This window comes from Jatropha curcas, chromosome 11 (assembly GCF_041381405.1).
Source record: "Jatropha curcas cultivar XTBG-Jc1 chromosome 11, XTBG_Jcur_1.0, whole genome shotgun sequence".
NCBI lineage: Eukaryota > Viridiplantae > Streptophyta > Magnoliopsida > Malpighiales > Euphorbiaceae > Jatropha > Jatropha curcas.
In genome coordinates, this window is record NC_143161.1 from 4,198,515 (window position 1) to 4,225,528 (window position 27,014).

Genomic DNA, 27,014 nt, shown 5'->3' on the forward strand with positions numbered 1-27,014 from the left:
ACAAACCAGCTTAGCCCGTCAGCGAATCACAAAAACACGTATTGACTTGTAACTTGCACCTGCAATGTACTTGTTTCACTATTCTCTGTTTCCTCTTGTTCGTCACTTTCAGTCGCCAGAAATGGAATGAAGAGCATCACAAATGGATCAAAGCCAGCGATCAATAGCATCAGCAGCTGCAGCTTCCCGCGGTTACCAGTTTCACCCTGCTCGAGCTGCCATTATCGATCTCTTTAATGTCTATTTAGGAGTAAATTTTCCCCGCATTTCTCTCCTCCTCATCCTCCTCCTCCGTTTTCGTATCCCAATTTAATGGAGTTCCCATTTTCAATTTGTTTGCAGAGAAGTAGCCGCCAAAAGGCTGACGATTCAACTCGCGAACCACCGTGAGTTTTTGTTCATGTAGTTCGTATATAGGGCTTAGGTTTTGGCCATAACTTAATAAGAATTTTTTTCTAAGGATCAGTAGATGAACTTTGGACAAAATGAAAAGTTGCTGGTTCTAATTTTACTTTTAGTACCATTTTTTCTGTGTTCTTTTAGATTTTAATTTTTCAAGTATAGAAGATTATTCGTTCATTATTTGCTGCTTCTTGAAAGTTGTTAAGTTTAACCTGAACATATCCGTTATCCTCAGGAACAAGACGCAAAAGCGAGTACTTGCTCTTAACAGAGAGCTCCCTCCTCGAAATGAGCAATTCCTTTTAGATTTTGAGCAACTGCAGAGCCAGTTTCCTGTGAGTTTTAAAATTTTGAGCTTATTCATTAACATCACAAGTTCTAGTTCTGTTTAATTCAGTAATTGTTGTCAAAAGGGCACATGTATATTGATAATGTGGCATATACCGCAGGATCAAGATCAGCTGCGGTCTGTCACAGAATCTGTTCTTATATCTTTGGTTGTTCAGTGTTGTAATCATGCCCCACGGGCCGAATTTCTTCTCTTTGCTTTACGGAGCTTATGCAGCATAGGATACATTAATTGGGATACTTTTTTGCCATCTCTTCTTTCTTCTGTATCCTCTGCTGAAATGTCAGCTGGTCAGGCTGGTCAAACAATGTCAGCTATTTCATCTATGAATTTATCACAGACTGGGATGCCTCATTCTTCAAGTGCAATGCCCAACTCATCGAATTTTCAGTCTTCAAATCCTACATCTCCATTACCCTCAGTTCATGGTATTGGTTCTCCTGCCCAATCAGCAATTGAACCATCAACTGTTGCAAGCTTGTCTCCTGTTAAATCATCTGATATTTCTGGTAATGGGCAACAGTCTACAACAAGGATCAACTTATCTACGAGGGATAATGCCATAAGCAGCTTACGCCAGCTATGTTGCAAGATTATTTTAACTGGTCTTGAGTTCAATTTAAAGCCAGTGACTCATTCTGAGATTTTCCACCATATGTTAAATTGGATGGTCAATTGGGACCAAAGACAACATGGAGTCGATGAATCTGATGGTGTGAAATCATGGAGACCTGACAAAGCTCTGACTGAATGGCTGCACAGTTGTCTGGATGTTATTTGGCTGCTGGTTGATGAGAATAAGTGTAGAGTGCCCTTTTATGAATTATTACGCAGTGGTTTGCAGTTTATAGAGAACGTACCAGATGATGAAGCTTTATTTACACTTATCTTGGAGATCCATAGGAGGCGGGATATGATGGCCATGCACATGCAAATGTTAGATCAGCACCTTCATTGCCCGACATTTGGTACTCATCGAATTCTGTCTCAAACAACTCCTACAATTTCAGTTGAACCAGTAGCAAACTTGCGGTATTCCCCCATCACATATCCAAGTGTGCTTGGAGAACCATTGCATGGAGAGGTGATAATTACTCTAAGGCCCAATTTGGCACAAATGAACTTCACAAAATTTTATAGAATTCATTTTTAATTCTATGTTTTCATGTTTGGTATAAATGAAAATATCGTTTATACTCTTAAAGACTAAATTTCATGGAATTCAACATAGTTGAACCAAATTCTATCATTTGTAAATGAATTCTGCGGTTCAAATTCAGTTACACTACCAAACAAGGGTTTTTTACATTGATCTTAAAAACAGGCGCCTCATTCAAATGAAACTATATGATGCTTGGTGGCATTGTTTTTAAAAAAAGAAAGGGAAAAAAAAGCTGATAACTTTCTTCTAACAAGACCCTTTGCTTTTTTTTTTTTTTTTCCCTTTTTGTATTGCTATTGGTGTGTGATGAAAGAAATCGCCTTAGATATGTGATTCCATCTGGTTTAATGAAAAACCTTTGGTGCATGTGATCTGGGTTGGCATAATGATGTTTCCTTCAAGTTTTATTTCTTGTCACCCTTATGCATGTTGACAGGTAAAACATTGAAATTGAACTCCTTTGCGTTTTTAGCATGTCTCATTTATCAGAAGGGAAAAATTCTAACAATTGTTTCCTCCTGGTTGTTTGTATGATTAAGTATAGGATTCTTTTGCTTGTACATGTCCATGTGCATGTTACATGCATATGCATGTTATTTTCTGCCTCATATCTATTAAGAAAATTTATATTGGTTTTGATCCTTGGCATGGACTATAATTTTGCATTATTTAAAATTTACATAGAAATGAATCCATTTAGCCAATCCCCATTTGGTTTGGATTTAGGCTTAGCTAAATCATGCATGGAAAAACACACACACACAGACACATATTTTTTGAGAAAAGAAAAGAAGTATTATTGTGAAAGAAAGTAATTAATGTACACCATCAAGCAGAAGAAATCCTCCTAAACTCAAAAAACAACTAACAAAAAGAAACATAAAAGGCAAGCTAAAAAAGTAATGTTGCCCTCCAATCAAGTTGGATAACATTCAGAGAGACCCCTCACAAAGCTCTGGATTTTCAGGCTTTTTTGAAATGTTAGTGCCTATCTTTAATAAATAAATGGTTCCCCCTCCTCATTCAAGTTGGATCTTTTTGGAAGAAGAGAACTTTATAGCATTTAGATTCCTCCTGAAATAAAATTGAAAAAACAAAAAGGAAAAAACCAACTTAAATGTAAATATGAATTGTGGTATTTAAGTTCAGCAAGCATTTTATATGAAGATGTTTTGATGACTTTAGCATTTACATATTGGGGTGTGCTTTATATGATTTTGTCTTATATGCGGGAGAAACCTGAGCAAATGAGCTTCCGGTAATTCTGTGCCACCTTTATTTTTGTTATTTGTCCTTCTTTTATTATTTCTTTGATTTGTTAGAATTCTGCTTCTGAAGCTAAATATTTGCTGTTTCTTCTCATGATTTGATACGTGTTAGAATTCTTCTCATAATGTAATAATTGAATTATGCCTTTTACTTGTGTAGGATCTTGCAAATTCTATTCAGAGGGGAAGTTTAGATTGGGAAAGAGCTTTGCGTTGTATAAGACATGCTCTTCGCACTACTCCATCACCTGATTGGTGGAAGCGTGTGCTCCTTATGGCTCCTTGCTATAGGAATCCCGCTCATGGACCTACTCCTGGTGCAGTTTTCACTTCTAGCATGATTTGTGAGGCAACAATTGACAGAATTGTTGAACTATTGAAGTTAACAAATTCAGGCAAATATCTTTTCCTTTTCATTTTATTATGTCCTATATATATAATGTATTCAAAGTTCATAGATTTACTTTTCATTATGTTTTTTATATTGAATTTCTGGTACTATTGATCAGTTAAAGCCGTTGCATAGTTGTGATGCTACCAGACCTTAGGCTTCTATATATTTTGGAGTTTCAATATTTGAGATATTATTTTAATATATGAACTAAACATGCAATGTCATACTCTGCTGGATTAAGAAAAGTAGGAGACATGTTTGTCATAGTAGCTGGTATATGGAAGTGGATAAATCTGCTGATCTCCATTTTTAAACGGCTATTTTGGAAGTCCCACTACATCTGTTATTTCTTTGATGGGCTGGTTTAGCAGCTAATTTTGGCATATGTATTTTGAGCTGAATCATATATCTTCTTTGTGGTGAACTGCAGAAGTAAACTGTTGGCGGGAGTGGCTTGTCTTCTCCGACATATATTTTTTCCTTGTGAAGAGTGGATGCATTGATTTTGTTGATTTTGTGGATAAGCTAGTTTCACGTCTCACAGAGGGCGATCAGCATGTTCTTCGCACAAATCATGTGACTTGGCTGTTTGCACAAATTATTCGAGTTGAATTTGTGATGAATGCATTAACCAATGATGCTAGAAAGGTAGTTTTTTGAATGTATATTTGTGTTGCCTTTCTATTGCAGCTGTGTACTATTATAGCTTCTTTTGCTTTTTCCCTATTATATACTTGGTTGTCTGAGGCATTTATATCAGATTATCTCTTGGCAACATTTAATGGATATTTCCTTACAATATATAACAGGACTCTCATGTTTGGGATTTCACTTTTCACCTGCGAACTTTAACTTGGCAATTCTGCTGGCAGGTAGAAACGACCAGAAAGATTATATCATTTCACAGAGAAGATCGCAATTCAGATCCTAATAATCCTCAAAGCATCTTGCTTGATTTTATTAGCAGTTGCCAAAACTTACGCATTTGGTCATTGAACACATCGACGAGAGAATATTTAAATAATGAACAGCTTCAAAAAGGAAAGCAAATTGATGAATGGTGGAGAAATGTGACCAAAGGTAAATTTCTCTCCATTGTAATTGCAGATTGAATTTTTTTTTTTTTTTTTTTTAAATTTTTTTTATGGAGTGCTTGTTGGTTATTAAATTAGAAAACTGTTGGTAAATGTACATCACTTTCATTTTTCTGTTTCAATGATGATACTGTCATAATATATTGATTTTTAGTTCCCATCATAATTGTATATGTAGAATTTGTGTATAAGCTTATGCAATGTTAACTGAGCAGGGAAGGAAGGTTGATTGGCCATTAGTTGTCATCTAGTTGGAATATACTTATGAGCAAAAAGGTTATTGATGGCTGATGAACTTTTAGGGGAAAATTTACATGCCCCATTGTGGGGTAGGATTTTGAAGTTGGTTGGCTATTTAAATAATTTGACATTTGAATAAAGAGGGGTTGCTTGCTTAGTTGTACGGCACTATTTTTCTTGTTCACCATCTTCTGCTTCTCTGTTTTTGTCATTTGGGTGATTTTCCAAATATCTATGCATGCCTTAAAGTTCCTTGATCTTGTTGATCTAGGTGGTGTTCTTTTGGTTACTTGATGCACTTATTATTTACAGTAAATTTAACTTTAAAATGATTGGTTTACATGCTAATATCTATAAGTATGACATTATAAAAACAATCAAATAGAAAAGAACACATTAAACAAGCATGTCGTTTATAAATCCTTCTTACAAAAGCCAAACATTCTCAAAATTCTCCTATTTTCTTTGGCAGTTCTTTTGAGATTAGGATCCAATAGAATACTTGGATCTGTCCTCCAGGTAGTATTTCCGTGTATTACGGTATCACCATAAGTTCATTGAGACTGATTTCCTAGTTTATGTGATAAAGGACTCTTTTATGGGTAATTCCAATATATTTCTAATTCTTTTTATCACTTTTATTTTAGGCGATCGCATGATTGATTACATGAATATGGATGATAGATCAATTGGAATGTTTTGGGTTGTGTCCTACACTATGGCACAGCCAGCTTGTGAAACAGTGGTGAACTGGTTATCCTCTGGTGGAGTTTCTGAGTTGTTACCTGGAGCAAATATGCAGTCAAATGAGAGGCTAATGGTGATGCGGGAAGTAAGCCCATTACCAATGTCATTATTATCTGGCCTTTCATTGAATCTCTGTTCAAAATTGGTTCTGCAACTGGAAGATTCTTTATTTGCTGGACAGGTACTACTTTGTTGCTTGCTTTTCAGAGTTTATATTTGAGATACAATACTTTTCTCCATTCCCTGGACACTGATGAAATTTTTGGCTGTAACTAGTCGACTTCCTTGAATTCCTAGAATAATGTTATAAGAAACTGCAATGAGGAGATGTTGGATAAGTGCACGAGGTCAAGGGTACATCAACATGTCAATTGAGAGAGGGAGGTGAACTTTTAAGGCACAAAAGAGAATTTGATTGAATATTAATAGAAATATTTAGGAAGTGGGTTATGCAGAGCCTAGATGGGAGGCAACGATTACGAGGAAGAATTTTGTTTATGGCATGAATAAGAACATTCTATTTATATCCATCATCACAGTCATATTGCTTTGTTTCTTAATCCATATTCAAAGAAAATCATTTCCCTTAGATTGGTCTAATCAAATTGTCTTTAACCATTAGTTTTGTTTCAAAAATGAGAAACAAGAAGTCTGAAATGTTTTTTTATATTTTATAATTTGCCTCACACATTTTTCAATTAGGTCCACCAACACTGCCTCCACTACCAACCTTACTCACTCCACCTTGCAGCCATCATCATCACCATTATTGATGTTGCCATAGTCCACCATTACCAGAATCATAACCACCACTATAATGACCATCTTGCTACTACTTCTACCACCATGGTCAATTGACATCATCATGCTGCTATCTCCTATGACTTCTACTATCACTTAATACAACCAGCAATACCTCCATGGTTTTATTTGTAGTTTTTATATTTTAAAATGAGATGAACAGTTTTTAGAAGCTAAAAAAGAAAACTCTAAGCAGTATTGATTTCCTATTTAAAGAAAATTATTGAAAGATTTCATTAGCCATCAATGATTTTTGGCTTAGTGGTGTTAAAACTTAAAGTCATCTCTTCAGCTATGAAGTTGAGAGTTCAAGTCCCAGTTAAAGTCTACTTTGCCAAAAAAAAAAAAAAAAAAAAGAAAAGAATGGTTGGAGACCTATGAATATATGTTCAATTTTTTTTAACTTTTCCCTTTAATTGTTATGAATTCTGAAAGTTGAAGAAGCATGCAATAAATTTCAAAAATAGTACCAGAAAGAAGTCGCAGATTATGCTATAAACTAAATTGTTATCTCTGTGAGACAAGGGAGGCCCAAGGATGGCCCCTGCCCCCTAGCTCAAAAATTTTTTTGAAATTTACTTTATTGATTGGTGGCTTTTTTTTTTTTTTTTTTTTTTTTTTTTTTTTTTTTTGATGTAACCCCCTTAATTTTTGAAATTTTTTTTAGCACCCCTCCAAACAGTTGATCTTGGCTCCGAAATCACAATGTTTCAGGATCATGATGTGGATGTAACAGAAAAAATTAAAAAAGAAAAAGCATCGATATTTCTTCAAAATTTCAGCCAAGGGAGTTATTCATGACTTATGATAAACTTAAAACTTGGGATTAGTTGCTTGTAAAAACTATATGGAGTTGCCAGTTTAGAAGTAGAAGGATTAGTTTCTAGTTCTTTATACTTCTTGTACTTTTAGAACACAAGTTGATGATGGACGTATGGAAAAAAAAAAAGTCCTTATGAGAAAATAGGAGAATTTATTGTTTCTGCAACATCTATTAAGATATGTTCTAAAGCCTGATAATATCTCCTTGCCATTTGTTATCATTCTAAAATCTGTTACGAGTAAATATTTTGTGTAGGGTATCCTACAACACAGAATTGCTTATGCTTTTTGCTGCTGCTTAATTTTATTCTTTAGTTGTGCCCATTTATTGGTTTCAGTTTCACAACTTTGGATATGTGTTTTTATTTGTCTTCACAATAACAAGCAACTGAAATTAGAAAATGCATAGTGCTCTGTAGTGTCTAATGGGACTTGCTCTATTAAATAGATATCATATATCATTGAATACTAGGAGTTATTTTTCTTTTTTGATTTAGTATAATGGAAATGATTTGCAGTTTCTGGCAACTGTTGGTCCATCAGATGTATATCAATTTGAAAGTAGCTTCTGATATGATGCTAATATTTGTGCAGGTTATTCCTAGCATTGCAATGGTTGAAACATACTGCCGATTGCTCCTCATTGCACCTCACTCATTGTTTCGTTCACACTTCACAGTAATTCTCTTTACCTTCTAAATTGTTACTATTATATATATATATATATATATATATTTCTTTTATGCATGTATGTAGGTACAGAAAACTATTTGAGTATCTCAAGGGTAAAGCCATGATAATATGCAAGTTAATGATCTAACAATTTGTTGTTGGTTTTAAATTTTTTTATATATTACTCTTCCTAGTGGCATGGTTTTCAACCATATGTACATTTCTCTCATGGCCATGGTTCCACTGCCTTGTGTGCCTTGCACTTGCATGTAACAGTCATGGCCATTATGCGTTTGAGATTTCTTTCTTTCCCCTTTTCCTTTAAGAAATTTGTTGTATTTTGTGATGCATAGATTGGCAGGATATTGACTAAAACTTAGCTGTAATAATATTATTCTCAATGAACTTTAATTATTGTTTCTCAAAGCTGAAAGAAAATATTATCGTTAATTGTTAGTTTTAAGTTGTAGAAATAAGTAAGTAATCAACAGAAAGTGAATTGTGCTTTATCATTCACAAATCAGATATGTAGATCTATCTAAGGGACATGATTGAAATTATAATTGAAGTTTAAAATTGAAGTTTAAGTTTGAATGTAATTTGACAAAGGGAAAAGTTCAATTTTGGCTTTAAATATTATGCTAAAAACTGAAAACTAAAAGAATCATATATCTGAATACATGTAATCATGTAATGGTTCAGAATTGTAATTTCCATACATGCAATAAAAGTCAAGCCCTTAAAGGGTCTGTATTGCCGAGAAAAAAAAAAAATTATACCTAAAATGTTGATTTATGTTCATTACAATTTTTTTTTTTTTATGTAAATTTTGCGTGTTCTAGTCATAGAAAAATTTCAGAACTTTAAAATAACGCTCACAAACTGTTTTTACCAATAATTTCTAAAATTGAGCTTTTCTTGAAAAACAGTTTTAGTTCCAACCTCAATACCAAACATACTCTAACTATGATTCAGAAAAAGATACTAGAAAAGTTGATGGGTTTTTTTCAACAATTTCTAAGAGTCACACCTACACTGGAATCTAAATTATAAGCCTTAATTTCTTTTCACTGACTTGTGGAATTACATTAACAAACCCTGTTGGAAATGTATCAAAAAACAGGAATTTGACCTGTCTGTGAGAAAGAGAGAAAAAGTCGTCAACTATTACATGGTGGTCACGCTGATAATTAATGATTGTCCATGAGTCTTGAAACTATGTTACAATATGAGATTTGTAATGGCTCTTCAAACTTCCATTATGTAGTGGCTGTGAGAATGCATAAAGACCATTTTTTAATTCCACAAAAGGAAGACAAAATATTCCTCCTGCATGTGCAGCACATTCTATGATAGCGAGGCAAAATCATTCAACAACAAGTAGAAGATGCTGGCTGTTTTATACTCATTTTTCCATAGAAGTTGATAACCACATATGATCCTTTCCAAACTGGTTAAAGGAAACCTTGAAACCTTTCATGGAAAGCAATTTATTTGATGGAATTTTAATCAGCAATGATTAAATAATTAATAAGTTTTTGCTTTAAACTGGTGTATGTTTCAAGTTAAATGCCTACCCTTCCCTCCTGCGTGATCTTCATTCCACCTGTGTTTTGATTCATCCATTTACATTTCTTATGCTTGTATAATTTGAGAAGGTACGATATTAATATGCTAGTAAAATACCTTTAAGTTTTCTCTTTGCAGCATTTGGCACAGAGGTACCCATCCCTATTGAGCAAGCCTGGAGTCACGCTTTTGGTGTTTGAAATTTTGAACTATCGGTTACTTCCACTGTACAGGTAATAAACTTTTAACTTCATCTCGCAAAGCTTTTCTTCTGCTTTCATAGGATGATAAATTTGCATAATGTGCTGGAATTTGAAGAGGTTAGGGATCTGAGTGGATATGTCTGTATTATTTGTTCTAGACTCTTACCATCTGTGGACATTCTCATTCATGGGTGCCTCTTTTATTTGCTTCCTAAATAAATGTCCTGCATCCTGTTTGGTAGTTGTGAATTTGTTAAATTATTGCAAACAAATGCTTCAGAATCCATGGATCTTTTTAGAATATGGGCTCACAAATGCTAAATAAATGGATAGCCTTTGATCTTGAGATAGCTACAAATTTTATTTGTTAGTGACACATCCCTTGTTTGTAGGTACCAAGGGAAAAGCAAATCATTGATGTATGATGTTACTAAAATAGTTTCTACTTTAAAAGGGAAACGAGGGGACCATCGTGTATTTAGACTGGCAGAAAACTTGTGCATGAATCTAATTTTATCGTTGAGAGATTTTTTCTCTGTGAAAAGAGAAGGGAAGGTATATTTCTATCATTGCCAGGCAGAAAACTTTTTTCCTATTTTCTTTTCTCAGCTGTGTCAGACTAAGATTTTTGGTTTGAATCTTTTTTCAGGGTCCAACTGAATTCACTGAAACTTTGAACCGTGTGACCATAATTACTCTTGCCATTATCATCAAAACTCGTGGAATTGCTGATGCTGATCACTTGCTTTATCTTCAGACTATGCTAGAACAGATAATGGCAACTAGCCAGCACACATGGTCAGAAAAAACTTTGCGCTACTTTCCTCCTCTCCTTCGTGATGCCTTGATTGGGAGGATGGATAAAAGGGGGTTAGCTATTCAAGCATGGCAGCAGGTTAATCATCCAACTTCCTTTTCATTTCCTTATTTTTTTTCACAACGAAAATACAGAGGAATGATAAAACAGTTTAAATGTATCATTATAAAGGGCTTCGTTACAATATAAAGGAGCCTCAGTCTTCAGTGGGGTAAAGGAGGGACCAGAGGGCGTGAGTTCTAATAACTAAGTAACCAAAAGTGATCCCACTTAAAACTTTACAGTTCAAGAGTTTGGAAAGAAAAGAATCTTCACTTTGGTTTCAAATGAAAGGTAAAATTAAAATGGATGGAACTGAGAGAGCATGCTGCTAGAGCTTTTGTAGAGGATTAGTCCCCTCGTATTTGTGGCAAGGATGTGCCCGCTATACGAATTATTGGAATTGATTGTGCTGCCGCAGCATGTCATCTAGTCTTCTATCATTTTATTCATTATCTTGCACAATACTAAGAACTTATGAAACCATTCCCACAATGTTCTTATCCAAAAATAAGGTAAATTGACAAGTACTGGATCCTGTAAACATATCAAAACCTGAGATTGAGTTTTTTGTGATCAAGGGGGAATGATGCAGTACACAATTTTTCTTACTGGAAAAATTGACATGATTTTCAAGGCTAGATCCTTCCATACATTCTATATGCCAAGTGTATTGGTTTAGTTAATTAGGTTTTAACAGTATTGTTTATTCCAAAAACAAAGTAAGTCAATTCATTCTTAGACTTTATATAGTGTTTGGTTAAGATCGAAGGGAATACTATTGAGATTCTGTTTTATTTAGGTTTTCTTTGCATACTAAGAGGTCTTTTCTTGTTGAAGTTTGTACTAAGATTTCATTTTACTTCCACATAGTGAAGTGATGTATTAAGAAAATAATAGAAAGTTTTGAGATGAAGCTTGGTAGCAAGTACGCAATCTTTTTAGTGGAGAGGGACTGCAAAAAATTCTCCTTTATTTTAAGACTCAAACAACCTTTGTGAGTCTCTACGGTGAGTTATCCTTTTAACAAATCTTCTTTTAAGATATTGTTTTTGGTTTCTTTTTATACCCACTTTTGTTTTAAAATCTTTTTTTTGGTATAACCGGGAAAAATAATCCCCCTCGAGTAGTAGAGCGTAAAGGTTTTTGGCTCTCCTAGCAAAGTGCGCTTCCCGGCGATTGAACTTGTGTTCTCACCCTTACGGGGATTGAGGTCACTTACCACCCCAACCAATACTGTTGCTTTTGTTTTAAAATCTTTATAGTTCAGATTTCTGAGCTATAGCCCACCATTATTGATCAAAGACCAACCCAAAAGGCTGAACTTAAAAGTCTATCCAACATTATTTTCTCTGCAAATTGGGGAACATGCAAATTTGTGGAAGTTTAAAATGTGAAATAATTTTTCATTTGACTAGTTCAAGTGTCTTCCATAGATTGCTTAAAAGTTCTGTCAATATTAGAATGCTTACTTCTTTTGCAGGCGGAGGCAACTGTGATTCACCAATGTACCCAGCTTTTATTACCAACTGGTGATCCCACTTATTACTTGACTTACATCAACCACAGTTTCCCACAGCATCGACAATATCTGTGTGCTGGTGCATGGATACTGATGCACGGACATCCTGAAGGCATTAATAATGAAAAACTGGTATGACTCTGCAATCTTTTAATTGCTTTATGAGGAATAATTATATTATGATTTCCTGCCTAAATTGGATGCATAGCCTGACTTGTTATAATTTGGAAATTCTGGCATTAAAGACTGTACAGAAGTGGGTCTGTGAGAGAGATCTCGAAGATGAAAAGATTCTTTGAACAAATCATTTAGTTATTTGCATGAGATATGCTTTTATTCCATTCCTTTTATTGGAGTTTAGATGGGAAACTATTGCAAGACTGCTTAGTTTTCAAGTTTCTAAATTTAAAATGTTTAAAAGTATAGGGTTCAGTTTACTCAGTAGTCATGGATATCTTCCAAGTTTAGCTTTATTTCTAGGACCATTTGTTATTTATTCACAGATTTATCTTGTTGAGGTACGTTATTCATTATCAAGCAACATATATTTTCTGCATTTGAGTTCAGGCACGTGCTTTGAGAGAATTCTCCCCTGAAGATGTGACAGCAAATATATATACCATGGTGGATGTTCTACTTCACCATATTCATGTGGAACTTCAGCATGGGCATTCTTTACAGGTTTGTCTAGTAATCTTTGTTTACTCTTTCAGATTCCATTTACTAAATGCAGAAATGCCTGCATATTTGTTCTGCATGTGCAAATTATTGATTCATAATTTATTTTTTACCCTTTACTTTCCAGGACCTTCTACTGAAGACCTGTGCAAACCTTGCATTTTTTGTGTGGACCCATGAGCTGCTTCCTTTGGATATTTTGCTTCTGGCTCTTACTGACCGTGATGATGATCCCCATGCTTTGCGTATTGTGGTATGGTTCTCTTACAATTTGACCTTTTTTTTTGCATTTGCATATTTGTTAAATTAATGATTATATTTGTAAGGATCCTCTTCCTTTTTTTCCCTCTTTTGATAAGGAAAGATTTCTGTTTATCAATGAAGGAAAAAAGGAGATCACAAACATGGGGAAAACCGATCATAATTTTAGTCGCATTTATATTTATTATCTTACGTTTTATACTTATTATGTTTTAGTCAATTGAAGAAATTTGATGATATAGAAACTTGACAAAACTCTGCCTTGATTTCTATGTAGTTAAGGTTGGATATGTAAATTAATTTTGTCCACTGTCATAGTTTAAGGCTACATTTTAATTAAGACGTGGATGTTATTGATGATGTTGATAAAAACCCTTCTGATTTTGACTTGCATTTTGAAGACTTGTGGCAACTAGGATTTTTGGTATTTGGGGAAAGGATCCTAGGTCTAGGTGGGGCCCAGGAGTAAAATTGTGCTTGTTTGAAATGGGTGACAGGATGACCTTTACAGTTACTAAATCAGGTTTCTGAGATTCCGGGATGAGTCACGACTTGGGTTCTCACTCAACAGGTTAATGGAGATTAGGGATTCATTAGAATTATGGAATTAAATTGCTTTTCCAGCTACATGGATAATTTTGTTTTATTGGACTATTGCTTAATCAGAAATTTTATTTCGTTTATTTCTCTGTTTGCATCTTTCAGAGGTGGATATCTTTAGGGCTGAGCAAACTGTTGGTTCGGTTCAAACCGAACCGAAACCACGAAATATAAAACCGAAGTTTCTTTACAATAAACTGAACCAGACCAAAGTTTGTATATGAACCAAACCAGTCGGTTCGGTCTATTTTTGTCGGTTTTTACCATTTCGGTTCAGTTATAAGCCCAACCGCCCAATATTTGTGTAACCGAATTGAACCGAGCAACAAATTCGGTTCAAACCAAACGAACTGACCAACCGAACCTCTCTTGGGCATCAGCCCAAACCGAAATGAGTCAGTTCAGTTTTCGGTTGGTATTTTGCTCACCCCTAGATATGTTGTTCTTTCAAGAGTAGTTTTCCTTTTTGCTTAGTTTTTTTTTTTTTTTTCCCGCTTTTTCTTATAGAAAATCATGTGACTATATATTGGTCTAAAATTTTTATTCTGGTTTTATTTGAACGAGCAAGGAAGTGTAAAAGCTTCAGCACTTTAAGTGATAGAAGAATATTACTGAAACAGAAAACAACAAACAAGAAAATATGGTGAGTAGAAACGAGTTAGAAAGGGAGAAATCTTTACTACATTCTATATGAGAATACAACTCAGATCTGACATGGAAAAGACTAATTGATCATAACTTTGAAACTGTCATATTTTCATCACTGGAGTTGGAAGATTAGAATCCTTAATGAATAATCTTGCATAGAATTGTTCCCAGTTATTAATTTAATTCCCATTTAGAAGGAACACCTCTCAAAATGTCTCTGGCATCACAAATTTACAAGTGATGATGCAAAGGTTATGATGTCTTCTGAAATTATCTAGATATTAAATTTTCATAATGTAACTTCCAGCTTATGCCAAATCCAAATTAAAACTGGCACATTCACCAAAATTAATGCACATCTTAATTTATCCAATAGCAAAGGTTCTTCAGGTCACTGGTGTTGGCCGCAATTTCTATCCATTAGAAAACTAGAAACATTGTGGGCCATAATCAATAAAAGGAATCAGTAGGACCCTTACACAATAGGCGAATTCCAAATCTAGGCTTTTATTCAAAGAAAAAACTCCCAAATCAAACATCTACCATAAAATGGTGTCCAATTGAAAATTCGTTTAGTTACTAATTGGGGAAACTAAATTTTGGCTTTGATGCTAACTTTCAGAACAAACTAGCTAAATTTCACACATGATCCAAAGTAGAATTGTTTGTTTATTTGCATTTAAGTGCTATTACACCTAGTAACAGCTAAAAACGTGGAAAAATAAATGGGTTTGGGGTTAGTGGATAAATATAAAAAAAAAAATTGATTGTTCTGAATATTACTTGATGTTGGAAATTTAACCCAATAGAACTCTATAGTTATTCAACTAATGTTTGTACCTCAAGCAAAGTGATTAAAAAAATTAAAGACAAAATCCATCAGAGAACCTTTGAATTAATGTCTAAATGATAAAAGAAGTTTTCTAGATGCAGAAATTTGAATTTTAATGAATGATTTGTAAAAATAACTGAAATGTTTTGGACAATGGTGAAAGTCTGAAATGCCTTAATATCTACGGAAACAGGATTAATTTTGTCGGGATATACAAGAAAACAAATAGAAATGTATTCAGACAATTATAATTAATGGCTAAGTTTGAGAAGATAAGCAGTTGATCTTCTTAACATGTCCCTAGATTTAAGGAAACCTTTTTGTTTTCAGTTTACGTTATGAGAAAAGACCTGATTAAAGTCAGCCTTAGGGCCACTTTCACTAAAATGTGACACAAGAAGAGGCTTCTTGTATACTTTATAGACACTCTATTGTAGTCTTCGATTTGTTCTATCACTTATCCTAATACTTCCATTCAAAATTAATGTTTTGAGTTGGTGGTTGTGCTTGTTCTGAAAGAATGTTATCATTATGCATGTTGCAGATCAGTTTACTTGATAGGCAAGAGCTTCAACAAAGAGTTAAAATGTTTATCATGAATCGTGGGCCTCCAGAGCATTGGCTTTTCTCCGGAACGTTCAAGCGTCTTGATTTGCAAAAGGCACTAGGCAATCATCTCTCATGGAAGGACAGGTCATATACTTTATTATCATGCATCAGGAATTGTATGGCTTCGTTTGTATGCTAATTATAGAACTTCTGTAGTATTTCACAACATCGCTGGTCAAATTGATGTGTGGTGTTCCGTGGAACTTCAGATCTAAAGAAAACCTGATGTTTAATATTGTGCATGTGCTATTTATGAGCTGTGCTTCAAGTAAGAAGGTCAATATTTTATCAAAAAAAAGAGGAAAAATAATAAATTGGTCCCTGATTTATAGTCAAATTAACACTTGAGGACCTCTTAAATTATGACTTTATTAATACTTTGGTCCCGCTGCCCAAAACAAAGGGACTAAAGTGTTGACGAAAACCATATGGTAAGGACCAAAGCGTTAACAGAAATTATAAGTTATGGATCTTATTGTTTGCTTGACTATAAGTTAAGGACCAATTTTTTAGTCAATTGCTGGTTAAAAGAGGTTTTTTGGATGGAAGGACCAACATGTTAACAGAATCATAAGTTAGGAACCTCATAGTTAATTTGACTATAACTTAGGTATTAATTTATTATTTTCCCCAAAAAAATTTCCGTGTGCATATTCCTCAGTGGACTTTTATTTAGTGCATTTGCTTAACTGAAGTAATGTTACTTTTGTAAAGAAGTCTAGATAACTGATTTTATGATGCAGGAGCAATCCTAGTCCTAATTGGATTCCTAGCACAACTAGGATTTTATTTAATTTACTGTTGTATTTCAGATTTGCATTAGTTTTCCGTTTCCTTATTTGATTAGGATTTACTATTTTATCATTGAATAGGAATAGAGTTTTAATTCTTTCTTTAATTAGGATTCCTAGTCTAGTTAGGATTTATCACTATAAATAGACAGCACTAGTAGCATTGTAAATCATCTTATTTTCCTCATAATTTTAATTCAAAGGTTATAAACCTAATTATTTACTGTTCCACCTACAATCAACCCTATTCTAGCTTACTTGTTAAAAATTGACAGCCCTACATCTTCCCCCTGCATCAACTGGTATCAGAGCACAAAAACAGATCCTAGGATTCTTTTTTTTCTGAATTAAACCATGGTTGGAAGAGGCAGAGGCAGAGGCAGAGGCAGAGGCAATCAGCCCCAACAAGATGAAATAGCTGAGATGCGGCGAATGATTGAGGATTTGACCCGGGCTGTACAAGCGTTGCAGCGTCAGGAACCCGTGGAAGCCCGAATGGAGACTCCGGAAGGCAACCACCAAAACCTTGATTTTCAAGAAGCTCTTGAGAGTGAAGAGGAAGTCGAGGACGTAAACCCCTTTCATGAAGCTGGACCTGCAAACCCAGCAGCACGAGGCAGATTGGAAGAGCGTTTACTTCATGCTCTTGATTTAAATAGTGGAGGAGTTAAAATTGAAGTCGCTGATTTTTATGGAAAATCGCATGCCGAAGACTATTTAGATTGGGAAACTAGTTTAGAAAATTATTTTGAATGGAAACCAATGGTTGAAACCCGAAAAGTGCTTTTTGTAAAGCTTAAATTAAAGAGTACTGCACTTCAATGGTGGAAGAGAGTTGAGGAGCAGCGTGCACGACAAGGAAAGCTTAAAATCAGCACGTGGGAGCACATGAAAACTAAGCTAAGGAAGCAATTTTTAGCAGCTGATTACGCAATGGAACTATATGAAAGGTTCCACTGCTTGAAACAAAATAGCATGTCTGTTGAAGAGTACACTGCAGAATTTAATAATTTGTCCATTCGAGTTGGAATATCTGAAAGTAATGAACAAATTACCTCTCGCTACCTTGCTGGTTTGAATCAGTACCTTAGAGATGAAATGGGCATAGTCCGATTACACAATCTTGAAGATGCTCGCCAATATGCCTTAGCAGCTGAAAAGCGAGTTTCTCGTTACGGTGCTAGAAGGCCCATAAACAGAAGCAATTTGCAAAACAATTTCGGACCTGCAAGAGGGATTCAAACAACTCAACGAAGCGGGAAAGAGGCTGCCGCTACTAATAAATACAATGAAGAGACAGCCCGTGTTGATGGGAACGGTAAAGGGAAAGTTATAGTACCTTATGGTGGACAAAACAATTCTGGTTCGTCTACAAGGAGAGGAAACAATTCTCAAGTTCGTTGTTTTACTTGTGGAGAAAAGGGACATACTTCATTCATCTGTCCACAAAGGAGGGTGAATTTAGCCGAGTATGATGAAGACCAAGGCCCTATTTTTGATGAATATGATGAGGAAGTAGAAGAAATTGATGTTCACCCAGCTCAAGGTGAGTCTTTAGTTGTTCGAACAATCATGACAGTCATGAACAAAGAAGGAAAAGAAGATTGGAGGAGGCGTAGCATTTTCCGTACACGTGTTATTTGTGAAGGCAAAGTGTGTAATTTAGTCATTGATGGAGGAAGTATGGAAAATATAATATCAAAGGAGGCCGTAGAAAAATTAAAGCTTCCTACAACAAAACATCCTCATCCATACAAAGTAGGTTGGTTGAAGAAAGGACATGAGATACCAGTAACATCTCAATGCTTAGTGCAATTCACAATGGGAGATGACTTGGCAGATGAAGCACTATGTGATGTAGTACCAATGGATGTTGGGCATATTCTAGTGGGACGACCTTGGTTGTATGATCATGATATGGACCTCAAGACAAGGCCTAATACTTATTCGTTTTACAAGGACAACAAGAAGTACACTTTGCATCCTCTCAAGGAAGAAACAAGGCAAACAGCAAATAAAGGAGCTGCAACTAGTAAATTAAATGGGCTTGTAAGTGTTAAAGAATTTGCAGCTGCGCATAGTGAGGTGGGAGTCACATATGCCTTAGTGAGCAAACTAATAGGAGCTAACCAGGTTGAAAAATCAGTTGAATATTCCTTTGAAATTCAACGATTATTGTAGGAATTCAAGGAGCTGATTAATGAAGATGTACCGAAAAGCTTGCCACCATTAAGAAGCATCCAACATGATATTGATTTGGTACCAGGAGCAGCTTTACCAAATCTGCCTGCATACCGAATGCCTCCTTTACAGCGGGCTGAAATAGAAAGACAGGTTAAGGAATTATTGGAAAAAGGTCTGGTGCGTGAAAGTAAAAGTCCATGTGCCTGCCCAGCCTTATTAACACCAAAGAAAGACGGTTCTTGGAGAATGTGTGTAGATAGTCGTGCTATAAACAAGATTACAATCAAATATCGCTTTCCAATACCAAGATTGGAGGATATGCTTGATCAACTAGCGGGTTCTAAAGTGTTCTCCAAAATTGACTTGAAAAGTGGATATCACCAAATTAGAATGAGGCATGGTGAAGAATGGAAAACAGCTTTTAAGACACCAGATGGGTTATTTGAATGGTTAGTAATGCCATTTGGCCTTTCTAATGCACCAAGCACATTCATGAGAGTCATGACAGATGTACTCAAACCTTTCTTGAATTCTTTCGTTGTGGTGTATTTCGATGACATTTTGATTTATAGCCGCACCGAGGAAGATCATTTAAAACACTTGCGACAAGTGTTAGAAGTACTTCGTCAAGAGCAGCTGCACATAAACCTAAAAAAATGCAGTTTCCTGCAACCAGAAGTGGTATTCCTGGGATACATTGTGTCCGCTGAAGGATTAAAACCAGATCCAGAAAAGGTTCGTGCAATTACGGAATGGCCAGCACCACAATCTATCAAAGAAGTTAGAAGCTTTCATGGTTTGGCCTCTTTCTATAGGAGATTTATCCAAAATTTCAGCTCAATTATGAGTCCTATAATTGAATCTATGAAAGAAGAAAAGTTTGAGTGGACAAATTCTGCACAAAAGGCATTTGAAAGAATCAAGTTTTTGATGACTAGAGCACCTGTTCTTGCACTTCCAGATTTTGAGAAATTATTTATTGTCGAATGTGATGCTTCACATGAAGGGATTGGAGCTGTTCTTAGCCAAGAGGGCAGACCTCTTGAGTTTTTTAGCGAAAAGTTGTCTGAAGCTAAGAAGCGTTACTTAACTTATGATCTAGAGTTCTATGCCTTGGTAAGAGCTATTCGACATTGGCAATATTACTTAGCTTATCGTGAGTTTGTGGTTTTTTCTGATCATCAGGCCTTGAGGTATCTAAAATCTCAGAATAAACTCAACAATCGACATGCTAAGTGGAGTTCTTTCCTTGATGAATTTAATTTCTCACTAAAGTATAAATCCGGTCAATCTAATATTGTGGCTGATGCATTGAGTAGAAATCCCTAATTTTGTCAATTTTGAGCACTCAAATTACTGGTTTTGAAGAACTGAAAAACCAGTATGATTCAGATTCATGTTTTGGCAAGATAAAGGCTGATTTACTGCATTCTTCAGAAGCTGAAAGTCTGCCATACCGATTGCAAGATGGTTATTTATTCAAAGGGAATAAGCTATGCATTCCTGAAGGATCTTTAAGGGAACAAATCATTAGAGAACTTCATGGAAATGGTTTGGGAGGACACTTCGGTAGAGACAAGACTTTTGCGATTGTTTCTGACCGTTATTATTGGCCAAAGATGGAAAAAGATGTGAGAAAATTGGTGGAACGATGTCCAGCCTGTTTACTCGGAAAGGGAAGCACGCAAAATACAGGATTATATACTCCTTTACCCGAGCCAGATGCACCTTGGGTTCACTTGAGTATGGATTTTGTTTTGGGACTTCCAAAGACAGCAAAGGGATTTGATTCTATATTTGTTGTAGTGGATCGTTTCTCTAAAATGGCTCATTTTATCCCATGTTTCAAGACTTCTAATGCAGTTCATATTGCTGAGTTATTTTTTCGAGAGATCGTGAGACTACATGGTGTTCCAACTTCTATTGTTTCCGATAGAGATGTAAAGTTTATGGGGCACTTTTGGAGGACTGTATGGAGAAAATTTGGAACTGAATTGAAATATTCTAATACTTGCCATCCGCAAACAGACGGTCAGACGGAAGTTGTCAACCGTAGTTTGGGAAATCTATTAAGATGTCTCGTTGGGAGCAATACAAAGACATGGGATCTAGTTATTCCCCAAGCTGAATTCGCATATAACAACTCAGTCAATCGAAGTATTAAGAAGACTCCTTTTGAGGCTGCTTATGGACTTAAACCTCAGAATGTACTCGATTTGGTGCCCTTGCCCCAAGAGGCTAGAGTAAGTGCTGAAGGGGAATTGTTTGCTGATCACATCAGGAAAATTCATACAGAAGTGAAAGCTGCCTTAAAAGACAGCAATGCATCATATGCCTATACAGCCAACCAGCATCGGCGCGTACAAGAATTTGAAGAAGGCGATCAGGTTCTCGTCCACTTAAGACAAGAACGTTTCTCTAAAGGAACTTATCATAAGCTGAAATCTAGAAGGTTTGGACCTTGTAAGGTGTTGAAGAAGATCAGTTCCAATGCCTATGTAATTGATCTTCCATCTGATTTACAAATCAGCCCAATTTTTAATGTTTCAGACTTGTATCCTTTTCATGGATTTGATGGAGTGCCATCCTCCATTGAAGCACAAGTACAAGAGCTGCCAATTGCAAAGGCTGATGTTATTGAGGAAGTGTTGGATGTCGAGGAAGCTCGTTCTAGGTGTGGCAACCAATATAGACGATTTTTAGTTAAGTGGTTTGGAAAACCAGCAAGTGAAAGTGCATGGATTTCTGAAGAAGAGCTAAAGCAAGTTGATCCAGCCATATATGCGGAATATATCAAGGCTTACTCGTCGGAGCCAAGTCTTTTTCAAACCCGGGGAGAATGATGCAGGAGCAATCCTAGTCCTAATTGGATTCCTAGCACAACTAGGATTTTATTTAATTTACTGTTTTATTTCAAATTTGCATTAGTTTTCCGTTTCCTTATTTGATTAGGATTTACTATTTTATCATTGAATAGGAATAGAGTTTTAATTCTTTCTTTAATTAGGATTCCTAGTCTAGTTAGGATTTATCACTATAAATAGACAGCACTAGTAGCATTGTAAATCATCTTATTTTCCTCATAATTTTAATTCAAAGGTTATAAACCTAATTATTTACTGTTCCACCTACAATCAACCCTATTCTAGCTTACTTGTTAAAAACTGACAGCCCTACGTCTTCCCCCTGCGTCATTTTAGCTTCATTAACACTGTTTTTATAAGCTCCGCAGGTATCCCACATTTTTTGATGATATTGCAGCCCGTTTGCTTCCAGTCATCCCCTTAATTGTTTATAGACTTATTGAAAATGATGCCATGGACCATGCTGATAGAGTTCTGGCTGTGTATTCTCAATTTTTAGCATATCACCCCTTAAGATTCACATTTGTCCGTGATATACTTGCATACTTTTATGGCCATCTTCCTGGAAAACTCATTGTGCGGATACTAAATGTGCTTGATTTAAACAAGGTATTTATATCTTCTCATTCCTGTTCTGGATCTTTTTGTTTCTTTCTTTCTCTTCTTGAAATACTAATTTTCTCATTCCTGCTTATATTTTTGTTCATTATAAATTCTTTTCAGATCCCATTTTCAGAGTCATTCCCTCAGCACATTAGTTCATCAAACCCTGTTATGTGCCCACCTCCCGAGTATTTTGCTACTTTGTTGCTGGGACTTGTGAATAACGTGTTACCACCATTAAATACCAACTCAAAGTATGGTGCAGTTGGAGATGGTTTATGTAATTCAGTGCGCAATCCAAATACCAAGACTCCAGCAACATCTCAGTCAGGGGCAACAAATGCTTCTGAGGGGCAGAAAGCATTTTATCAAATTCAGGATCCCGGAACTTATACTCAACTGGTTCTTGAAACAGCAGTAATTGAACTGCTATCGCTTCCAGTGACACCATCCCAAATTGTGTCGTCTCTGGTCCAAATTGTAGTTAATATTCAACCAACTCTAGTGCAATCCAGCAATGGTCTGCATGGAGCTTCAAATAGTGTTGGGCAAGGATCAGTTTTACCAACATCCCCTTCTGGGGGGAGTACGGATTCCATAGGTGCAAGTAGATCAACTCCTTCAGCTTCAGGAATTAATACTGCTAATTTTGTTTCCCGGAGTGGTTATACATGCCAGCAACTATCTTGCTTATTCATCCAAGCTTGTGGTCTTCTACTGGCTCAGCTTCCTCCAGATTTCCACATGCAACTTTATATGGAGGCATCACGTATAATAAAAGAGAGTTGGTGGCTCACTGATGGCAAAAGATCACTCGGGGAACTGGACTCTGCTGTTGGCTATGCCTTATTGGACCCTACATGGGCTGCTCAGGACAATACCTCAACAGCCATTGGTATGCCATTGCATGCATAATTCCATTTATTTTTGTTGTTTTTGTACTGCTGCAGCTATTTACAGTTATGTTATTCTGGCACACATTGGGTAGTTTCACATGTGCTGCAGCTGATGTAGTAATAGCATTTAAAACATCTTGCACAACATTGTGAAGATTCCTTTATGACAATGTGTTATTTTATCCCTTCTTCTAGTACTTGTTCTTTTCCTGGGACTCCAGTCTCCTTGGATATGATTAATGGTTGTGCAAATAATGGATGTTAAAATTAGGAAATTCAATTTGTATTTTACTGTCATCTTAATCCAATGGCAAGTCAAGAGCATGCTCCTTTCTCCTCACATTGAGGGTGGGGTGCGCTTAGATGCTGCAGGAGGGGATTAATAATTTCACAGCCATACATCTTCATTGACTGTTTCCAATTTTATTCGTCTTCCACAGTTTTCTATTAGTTGCCCCAACATATCTCATCTTTATTTACACTCGCATTCTCCTTCTAGCTAAGTTCGTCTTCATTTTCGTTGTTTGATTCACTACTTGTATTTGTAAGATTATTTATTCCTGATGTGCGAATGTTGTTGCCAGGTAATATTGTTGCCCTGCTACATTCTTTCTTCAGTAACCTCCCACAGGAATGGCTAGAAGGGACACATGTAATTATTAAACATCTTAAACCAATAACGTCGGTTGCAATGTTGAGGATAGCATTCCGTATAATGGGTCCGCTTCTTCCACGACTTGCCAATGCTCACTCTCTCTTCAGTAAGGTACAAAGAAAATTCTCGCTGGTTTCTATGTAGACAATTCTCGCTGGTTTCTATGTAGAAAATTCTTGCTGGTTTCTATGTTCCCCTTCAAATGGTTACTGGGTTGTGGGTGATGTTTGGACTGCAACACCACAACTATTTATTTTTGTATTGTTGATGCATTAAGGAAAGACAAATACATGAGCGATGAGTCATTTTCTCTCGTTTATGATTCAAAATTTATTTCTGAAACCTTTCTGTCCATTATTTTCCCAAAATTATTTTGGAGCATTATGTGACTTTCTGTTTAGGTTTAACCCTTTTACGGAGTTAATTTATTTGAGTTCATTTATAATCTTCAAAATTGAATTTATAATAGTAAACTGAATATTTTTCTTGGTGCTTTGAAATATGATTTAGAAATGTGAGAATGCAAACTAAAATTCTTGGTTTTTCGTTTCACCTTGAAGACCTAGATATGTATGCATTGTTATTTTGCATGTGCATCTTGAATCCTTTCTGATTGTCAATTTCCTAATAACTGCAGTTTCTCAGACATGCTTTTGGAATTTCCTTCCTTTTTTTATTTTAAGATGGTTGTGCTTATTTATTTTCCCATCTTTCAGACCCTATCATTGCTTTTAAACACAATGGCTGAGGTATTTGGGAGGAATTCACAGCCATCTACTCCTGTTGAAGCTTCAGAAATAACAGATCTTATCGACTTCCTGTAAGTTTTATTTTGCTATCCTTTTAGCTGAATGTGGGTTAAAATTCTATGTATAATAGTTGCTTCAAAGTGCTGACATTCAAATAAACATTGCGTCTCAGCCATCACGTTATCCATTATGAAGGGCAGGGAGGTCCTGTTCAGGCTAATAGTAAGCCTAGACCAGAGGTCTTAGCTCTTTGTGGGAGAGCAGCAGAAAATCTCCGTCCAGATATACAACATCTTCTTTCTCACCTGAAACCCGACACGAACTCTTCCATTTATGCTGCTACGCATCCAAAGCTGGTCCAGAATCCCTCATGATCGGTTAACATTTCTTACAGTCTTGTATTGAGATAGAAATGCTCTTTGAGCTTTTAGCATAGACACTACATGATTGGAAAAGCTTCAAACCATAAATTATTTTGCATTGATGTGCCGAAAAGAGCCATTGAAAGGATTGAAGCTTGTTACACTGCTTGCGGCTTTAACAGCGAGGGAAATGAATTTTGCTATGGAGGTGTTAATATGCCTGCATCTCATCCCTGTTGCAGCTGGAAGGTTTACACTAGCACACTTAGTATGTATAATATTGTTCGAATTTAAAAGTATGATTATCACCTTTTTTTAATTTTTTTTTTATTTTATATTTATCTTTCTTAGTTTTCTCTTTCTAAGGAAGGCTTTTATGTTTGAGTATTTGTAAATATAATGTTTTACATATAATGAGATTATTGAATTATAAGAATACTGATCGTAGTTGCTGTGCCGCGTCATTTCTTTCTCAATTCCAACTGCTGTTATATTTTAGAAGATATGGTGAATGGAAACAAACACCTATTGATTGTTGTTGCATATAATTTATAGATTTGATATGTTACCATGTCAAACGACTCGAGTTCTCTTTGTTTCCTAAGGGAAATTGTTTTTTTATTTTTTATTTTTTTCTAAAAATCTATCAAGAAATTACATAAATGAATTCACTTTATTCATGTCTTTATATAAAATAAATTATAGTATCAACTGGATGTGGTTCAGTGGTTTTTTTCACTAATGAGAAGCAAATTTCGAGTTTGAGTTTTTTCGATCATAAAAGTAAAAAAAATCGTAGCCAAGGGATGATGGTTGAAATTAATCCAATAAGGTCTATTTTATGTATTTTAGTTATGCAAAACTTATTTAATATTCCAAGTAAATATCCTAATTATTCCTAAAAAAATTATTTTGAGGAATTTCCTAAAAAAAAAAAATGTAAACATCCTAATTAATAGTGGTTCTTCTATGTCCATGTATACATTTAGTCATTGCATTTTATTCCATCCACAGAACAGCCAAGCCAGAGTCTTGTCCATGAAAAAGCCTGACCACAAAAATACAGGAGAAGCAGGCAAGAAAAAACTCAAAAAGAAGTGGACCAATGACACTAATTTGTTGTACAGTGTACTCATGTACTGGCCATGTATAAAGCTTAGAAAATGACCCAATAGCAGCAGTAGATCATAGGATAGGCTTGGAGAAAATAAATCACCACCAATTACCAAACGACCCAATTTTTGTTTTAATAAAAAAAATAACAAAATATAAGAAAGAACAAAAACCCTAATTTTTAAAAAAAAAAAATTTCAGAATTATAACGGTATTGTTTCATAAGTACTCTTTTACCCTGATCTCTTAACATGAGCTCAAACATATTTTCCACTTAAAGAAAATTCCTAGATTTTGATGGGTTGTTATTTTGACAAAAATATATTGCAGAGATGGAAATGGAAGTGGTACCAAGTATTAGATGTAGCCTACCCAAAACGAACAGAGGAGTAATTAAAAACGCGTGTGATGTTGACCACCTGTCCACTTTGACATCGATCTTTCATAAAACGCTTTTTTTTTTTTAATAATAAAATAGTTTTTCTTTTTTCTTAATTACGAAAAATAAGAAATAAATGCAAAGATAGATAGATAGATAGTTCATAAGTGGATGATATGAAGAAAAATAAAATAAAAATCCAGATAAATTAATAGTAGCCACTGAGCTTTAGAGAGGACAGCCACTCATTTTTCATTTCTCATTTTATTTTGTTTTGTTTTATTCACTTTAATAAAATATTCACTGTGAGCACGTGATTTTTGTGGATTAAAATTGGAAACCAATAACTCTTTGAGATACTTCCTGTCTGCCATTCTCTCTCTAGTATTTTCTTTACTTTTGTATTTTTCTTTCTTACCTTCTTTTTCCTTTTCCTTTTTATTAACCGGTTTAATGGGTTCATTACAAAAATAATAAAATAATAATTTAAATCAACTATTAACCTTTTTTTATAATTGAAATAGATTAATTATTTTCTTAATTATTGCACAATTTTTTTTAACGAAAAGATCAATAAAATTTGATTTATAATTTTATTTGAATAATTAATTATTTGCGATTAAAACGCTGATTTCCTTTAAAAAAATATTATTTTCTCATGCACCTTTCTACACAGGCAATTAATTAAT

General features: G+C 35.1%; 1 protein-coding gene across 2 annotated transcripts; it reads left to right on the top strand.

Moving 5' to 3' along the window:
• LOC105634105 (mediator of RNA polymerase II transcription subunit) lies at positions 1 to 25,297 on the top strand. 2 transcript variants are annotated; one of them, XM_037639096.2, is made up of 21 exons: positions 1 to 250; positions 343 to 386; positions 638 to 737; positions 852 to 1,835; positions 3,342 to 3,576; positions 4,006 to 4,223; positions 4,385 to 4,655; positions 5,557 to 5,837; positions 7,874 to 7,957; positions 9,659 to 9,753; positions 10,116 to 10,278; positions 10,373 to 10,618; positions 12,063 to 12,233; positions 12,669 to 12,782; positions 12,907 to 13,032; positions 15,665 to 15,813; positions 21,937 to 22,177; positions 22,292 to 23,066; positions 23,652 to 23,833; positions 24,439 to 24,542; positions 24,644 to 25,297. In XM_037639096.2, the coding sequence occupies exons 1-21, from the start codon at positions 143 to 145 to the stop codon at positions 24,843 to 24,845; spliced, it is 4,893 nt and encodes a 1,630-aa protein (XP_037495024.1). In that variant the 5' UTR covers positions 1 to 142; the 3' UTR covers positions 24,846 to 25,297. The 2 variants fall into 2 exon arrangements, with proteins under 2 accessions (XP_037495024.1, XP_012072284.1); XM_012216894.4 differs by having other exon boundaries at positions 2 to 250; positions 4,448 to 4,655.
• The last annotated feature ends 1,717 nt before the right edge of the window (positions 25,298 to 27,014 follow it).